Source organism: Stomoxys calcitrans, chromosome 3, assembly GCF_963082655.1.
Source record: "Stomoxys calcitrans chromosome 3, idStoCalc2.1, whole genome shotgun sequence".
Lineage (NCBI taxonomy): Eukaryota > Metazoa > Arthropoda > Insecta > Diptera > Muscidae > Stomoxys > Stomoxys calcitrans.
Window position 1 is genome coordinate 88,053,180 of NC_081554.1, and position 7,251 is coordinate 88,060,430.

At 34.9% G+C, this 7,251-nt stretch overlaps 1 protein-coding gene across 1 annotated transcript; it reads right to left on the reverse strand.

Moving 5' to 3' along the window:
* Positions 1 to 1,099: 1,099 nt before the first annotated feature.
* Positions 1,100 to 6,843, reverse strand: LOC106096097 (ficolin-2). The gene is made up of 6 exons (XM_013263666.2): positions 6,724 to 6,843; positions 5,036 to 5,151; positions 2,820 to 2,840; positions 1,852 to 1,947; positions 1,395 to 1,799; positions 1,100 to 1,339 (listed from the first exon to the last, which is right to left on the reverse strand). The coding sequence occupies exons 1-6, from the start codon at positions 6,802 to 6,804 to the stop codon at positions 1,216 to 1,218; spliced, it is 843 nt and encodes a 280-aa protein (XP_013119120.2). The 5' UTR covers positions 6,805 to 6,843; the 3' UTR covers positions 1,100 to 1,215.
* Positions 6,844 to 7,251: the final 408 nt, after the last annotated feature.

Sequence of the window (7,251 nt, forward strand, 5' to 3'; positions counted from 1 at the left end):
TTTTTAGAATATAATTAGAAAATGGTTTGTTTTTGATACTTTATTTATGAACCATTATTTTTGTACCCACGACTATAGGATAGGGGGTAGATTTATTTAGTCATTCCGCTTGAAACATCCATTTTCGACCCAACAAAGTAAATTTATTTCGGATCGTCGTAAAATTCTAAGACGATTTAACGATGTCCGTGAATCTGTTCGTCTGTCCTTCGGTCTGTTGTAATCGCTCTACAGCCGTCAAAAAATTGGATTTGATTTGAAATTTGGCACAGGTAGGCCTTATTGCTGCACGCAGGTCAAGTTATTGAACGGGCCTAATCGGCCGGTATATAGATCGATCTGCCGATAAAGGGTCAGAAGTCCATAAAAGCTTTATTTTTCATCCGATTTCGCAGACATTTGGAACAGTGAAATCCGACTCAAATATGCTTCATATCGGAATATATTTAGATATAGCTGCTATAAAGACCGATCCGCCGACAAAGGGTCTGAAAAACATAAAAGTTTCATTGCCATATGGACGGATTTCTTAATCCCATAAAATGCGGATTTATTTTTTGTACCCACAGCTATAGGATATAGGGGGTTTACAAATCCAGTCATTCTGTTTGTAACACCTCAAAGTATTGATTTAGGACCCCACAATGTATATATATTCTTTATCCTCCCGACATTCTGAGTCGATCCAGCCATGTCTGTCTGTCTGTCGAAATCACGATAGTGGTCGAACGCGTGAAGCTAGCTACTTGAAATTTTCCACGTATACTCAATATTGATGTAGTCCGATGAGGATTGCAAATGGGTCATATCGGTACAGGTTTGAATAAAGCTCTCATATATACCGATCTCCCGATTTGACTTCTTGAGACCCTGGAAGCTGCAATTTTATCCGATTTGGCTGAAATTTCGCACATAGTGTTCTGTTGTGACTTCCAACAACCATGCAAAGTACCGCTTAAATCGGTTAAAAGCGTGATATAGCTCCCATATAAACCGATCCCCCGATTTTACTTCTTGTGCCCCTGGAAGCCGCATTGTAAAAAATGTAATTTCACCGATCGTATGCATGTTTTTGCGCAAATGTTAGAGGATACAAGTCTTTAAAATACTGTCTTATCGACATTTAATGTATTTTTACAGATTATTATTCATTAATTGATAATTTCACTTGAACATAATCTGGCGGGGGCCTTTTGAAATAAGTTGGCCAAAAAATTAAATCGATATTTTTCTAATTTTCATCGCTGCGAATTTCAACGAGTAAACAGGCTTCCAAGTATCCCATGTTACCCCGTTTTCATGTGATTTCTCTTGCGTCTTATAGGGTCCATTTAGATGACTGAAAGTAAAACTGCATTAATTTAGTTACGATTTAGTTATTGATTTAAGCCTACCTGTTAAAGCAATCTTTGAACCACCAGGCACCATTGTTATCCAATGCACAATTGGAAGAGCTCGCATCATTATCCTGGTCGGATGTAGAAAACCGCATGCCTTTGTGACCTTCCAAAGCATCTCCGGCATCTCCGGTATATTCTCCCAACTCCTTAATGGCATATTTTTCACCTGCGCTACCAATTTTGAAATTCGCATAGTGAGCATATCGCATTTCATTATCCCAATCCTTAAGGATAACTAAAAGTTCATGAGGCGCATTTGCAGTTAAAGTGTGCAGTTTATTTAGACCAATGAAAAATTCGCCATTTGGTGCATCACCGAATCCTTCTTGATAGTCGGTCCATTTACGGGAAAAATCAACTGAGCCATTATTACGACGTAGAATTGTGGTCCAGGGTTTGCTACAAATTTATTTTATAATCTTAATTAATTGGATGGTATGGGAAAACACACCTCTTTTTAGCATCCAGTCGGTTTTCAATTAGGTATATAGTATTCAGCTCGTCGAGCTCCTTCATTCGATTTATTTGAGAGTTTTGCTCTGCCAGCCTACAAAAAAAAAAAAAAAAAGATTGCGCGTAATAAAGGTGCCTTGTATGTTAAGCTTACGTGATCTGCAGTACATTAATAAAAATTGGCCTAACCTTAAAGATTGGAGCTAAAGACTCACTTGATGATAGAAATTGAAACATTCCCAGTTATTCATATTTTTATACCCTCCACCATAGGATGGGGGTATACTAATTTCGTCATTCTGTTTGTAACATCTCGAAATATTTGTCTCAGACCCCAAAAAGTATATATATTCTTGATCGTCATGACATTTTATGTCGATCTAGCCATGTCCCTCCGTCCGGCCGTCTGTTTGTCGAAAGCACGCTAACTTGCGAAGTTCTTGACTTCTTGAGCCTCTAGAGGGCGCCGATTCTCGTCCGATTTGATATTTTGCAACTTGTGTTTTGGTATCACTTCTAACAACTGTGCTAAATGTGGTTGAAATCGGTCCATAACCTAATATAGCTGCTATATAAACCGATTTGGGGTCTTGACTTCTTCAGCTTTTAGAGGGTGCAATTGTTATTCGATTTGGCTGTAATTTTGCACGTGGTGTTTTGGTATCACTTTCAACAATTGTGCTAAGTATGATTGAAATCGGTTCATAACCTGATATATGATCCATATAAACCGATCTTGGATCTTGACTTCTTTAGCCGCTGAATATTTGAGGAGTTACAACCAGAATGACGAAATTAGTGTATCCCTATCCTATGGTGGAGGTGATAAGAAGGAAGAAGAAGTAAGGCGCATTAAATAGTGAGGCATATGCTACGCTTGCGTTGGATAGTTCATGTTGTAAAAAAAGGAAGACATACGTGCACTAATATCTTCCTTTTTTTTAATGTATGGTATAACACACTTACCTTTTGGTTAAATCTGCAAATCTGAAATAAATCGAAATTTTGTGAATAAACGGTAAAACCATCATTACCTGCCAAACTTGTACACCCACCACCATAAATTCCCTCATATAGATAAGTTGAAAAGCTGATGTCATTAATAGCCACTGCTAAATATTCCTTATTAAATCGTTTATTCACTGTAAGATCGAATAAATAAATACATAATGTAATAACCCTTTTTTGAAGGGAATAATGTATTATATACACACTCAGCCATCTAATTTTTTTGCTGCTTTAGGTAAGGTTGAATAGAGGGTGCGGATATTAATCCGCCCCATGCCACTGTGGATATACGCCTAAACCAGTAATAGGCTTGTTCTGCGCTCTAAATACCAAAAAGTAGCCTCGAAAAAGAAAATCGAAGTTAGGAATACCATGCTATTTGCAAAATCCCTAATTGTTAACCATACCACGCCCTAAGTTGGTATTTTCTGGAATTGTATCCTACTAATTACCGATGTCTGTTAGCCGCGAAAGTCGCGCAATGACATAGGAAACACTCCAACGTCTCTTCATCTCTCCAAATGCCCTATACATGCTATCACTTGCCGCCCAGATTTTGCTTGTATTTCTATGTGTCCCGTTATTTTTTTTTTTTTTTTTTTTTTTTTTTTTTTATTATTCTTAAGTCTATAGATTATAATCCTTACAGACTAAATTATATGCTAAATATTTACGAATATATACATATTTTAGATTCAAAATAAATAAAACTATGTGTTTAAGTGAAGTATTAATTTTCTTTTAACAGAATCACGTTTTTCAGAGAGATCGATGAGGCTATAGAATTTATTAAATTCAACAAAGAGGCGGCGTAAAGGGTCGTTGTTTGCATAGTTTGATGTGAAATAATTTATTTGAAATAGCTGATAGTTTCGGGATGGCCTTAAGGGAACATTTATGTAAATTCTATTCAAAATAAAATCGGAGATTATTTTGCCTTGCATTATATTGATAAGGAAAGTAACATTCAGCATTATTCGTCGGCTTTTTAATGTTGGTAATTTTATTAAGTTTAATCTGTATTCGTACGATGGTAGAGCCCGAGGGTCCCAGCCACGCCCCTTAAGGCAAAATAAAAGAAATTGTTTCTGAACTGACTCAATCGCATTCGAATGAATGGAATAGGCTGGATCCCATATAATGGACCCATATTCCAAAGTAGAACGTACAAAAGAAATATATAATTGTTTCGTTACTAAGGGATCTGAAAATTCTTTACTCCAACGCTTGATAAATCCCAAACTTCTATAAGCTTTGTTCGTAATTAAGGAAATATGTTTTCTAAAATCCAACCTGTGGTCCAACAGAATCCCCAAATCATGAATAGAGTCCACATACTCCACCATACAATCATTCAAATAGTAACTCGTATCAATTCTTCTCAGCCGAAAGAAAGACATATGTTTACATTTTAAAGTGTTTAGTTCTAGCAAGTTAGCATTGCACCATTTATAAAACTCATTAAGATCGGATTGCAGTATACACTGGTTTGCTTCCTCATTAAAAGAGTAGAAAATTTTAACATCATCTGCATACATTAGAACCTTTGATCGATGTATCACGCTGGGCAGGTCATTTATAAACAATGTAAATAAGACCGGTCCAAGATGACTTCCTTGAGGAACACCGGATGTCACAATTATCTTGTCAGAAATAGCATTTCCTACTTTCACCATCTGAGCTCTGCCCATTAGATATGATCTTATCCACTTCAATAACGCATTGGAGAAACCCATAAGATGCACCTTCAACAACAGTAATTCGTGATTGACCTTATCAAAAGCCTTATGATACCGAATGCTATACTGACCTCCTTCTTACTTCCTTTCAGAAATAGCGTCGTCTTCTCACGAATGGCTTCGGTCTAAGCAAGTTTATTTAACAATGAATTACTTTTCGTTTAGAAGTTCAAAAATGAGGTATGGGTTTTACTCAAAAGTTAAAAAAATTTAAATAAAATATCAGTAAACGGTGCTTGCTGACACCAGCAAACTTATTGTTTTAAATATACCTATTTAGAATCACACTGACTAAAGATAAATACTATCAGTACTAAGAATGTCCAATTTAGCTTAAAAAAATCGTTTTGAAGACCAAATTGTGTTTCAACAGTTGGACGGACGGAATGGTGGTGGGTAAATATATGATGTAGTGTTATAAGCCAGAACTGTTACCTTTTCTCCAAATCCTCTAATGCTTTGTTAGTAGCGCTGGATTCAACTAAAATAGTGTTCAACTTGGTGAAAAGTGATTTCCATATAATTATTTTGTCATTTTTGTCATCAGGATCCTAAAAGAAAATATGAAGAGTAATAAAGTAAAACATTTTTCTTGAACGGATGAACTTAGAATATTGTTTTAATCCTATGTTAACAAATATATGATTTCTTTTAGTTCAAGAAATTCAGTTGAAAGTTTAGTTTTTGTAAAAGCTTTATCCGAATATTGAACGTGTTTGAAATTTCTGCCAATTTCGGATAAAAATTTAGATATGTAGAGGTCTATAAGGCATTTATATGCTGTATCTAAGAAATCATATCCAAATTCTACCCTACCCCAACTTCCATAATAATATTCAAAATCTATAAAGAAAGGCAAAAGTTGTACAGTGCCGACTTTATAATACCCAACACCTACCCTTTAAGTACAAAGTGGAAACTATATCTAATTCTAAAAAAAAATTGATGGAAATCGGCTGATGGTTTCAGATGGGTTATTAAACAAACTGTATCAAAATTTCGTGCAATTATATGCAAACTGTAATAAATACGGTTGACAAATGACAACATTATTGTAAATTATCCAAAATCTGACGTACATATATATGAGAGTTTTATCTAAATCTGAACCGATTTCGACCAAACTCTTTAGATATTGTAACAGTCATCGAAAAAAGCGATAATCGGGCGATATATATTTATATATCGTCCGATTTGAACCAAAGCTAAAAGTAACAGCTGATAACTGACAGAAGAAAGAATGCAATTACAAAGTCACAAGCTGTGAAAAAATTTGTCAACGCCGACTACATGAAAAATCCGCAACTACTTTTTGGGCAACCCAATAAAATTACAATTATATCGTCATTTGTAAACCGATTTTCACGAATAGTCTCGACATTATTGGTGAACTTCATAGAAATCGGTTCAGATTTAGATATAGCTCCCATATATATGTTCGTCCGATTTTGACTAGTATTGCAATAATTTGGTAATTTGTTAACCGATTCACACAAAAATTGGCGCAAATTTTATATACTGAATTCAATAGAAATAGGTTCAGATTTAGATATAGTTCCCATATATATTTTCGTCCGATTTGGAATAATATTCAATAATTTGGTCATTTTTTAACGAACCTTCATACACCATACACCATAGGATGGGGGTATACTATTGTAATTGCATCATTGTGTTTTAGCTCCTCGAAATATTCGTATATGACCATATAAAGTATATAAATTCGTGATCGGCACGACATATTAAGTGGATCTAGCCATGCCCGTCCATCTGTCCGTCCGCCCGTCTGTCTATCGAAAGCACGCTAACTTTCGAAGGAGTAAAGCTATCCGTTTAAAATTTGACAAGAATACTTCTTATAAGTGTAGGTCGGTTGGGATTGTAAAGGGACCATATCGGTCCATGTTTGGATATAGTTGCCATATAAACCGATCTTGGATCGTGACTTCTTGAGCCACTAGAGGGCACAATTCTTATCCGATTTGGCTGAACATTTTGCATTAGGTGTTATATTATGACGTTATTGCATTTGTTTTGTTATGACTACCAACAACTATGCTAAGTATGCTTTAAATCGGTTCATAACCTAATGACATTTTATATTGCAATAATGCGTTACTTACAACAAATTCCTTTTCTAATATTGAGTTTTCGCTAATTGCATATCCGACGTATATAGCAATAACTGTAAAAATCAATTTCATTTTTTGCGAATTTTCATTAAAACGTTGTGATCTATTGGAACTTAAGGAAGAACTAATTTAAATATTTAATTTTTCTAAAGTATTGAGCGGATTAAGCGATATGAAATTGATAAGGAAAAATAGTCTCATATAAAAATTGCATCAAAGTGATGATAAGCTTAAGACAGGGTAGTACAACTCAATTATAAATAATCTTTCGTCAATGTAAAAAATATTTTTGTACCATTAAAAACTAATGTCGTACAAAGTATTGTAATATGCATTCATTTGTTTGTTACCAAAAGTCGGGCGGTGCCGACTATATAATACCCTACACCATCTAGTGTATGTAGTAATTTTTATATGTAGAACTTGACTCGAAATCTACAGATATATGGGATACCAATTGAAATAGCAATTTAGAACCTTGTAAGATTTTCCTGCCATAGGACCAAATATTTGGATTTC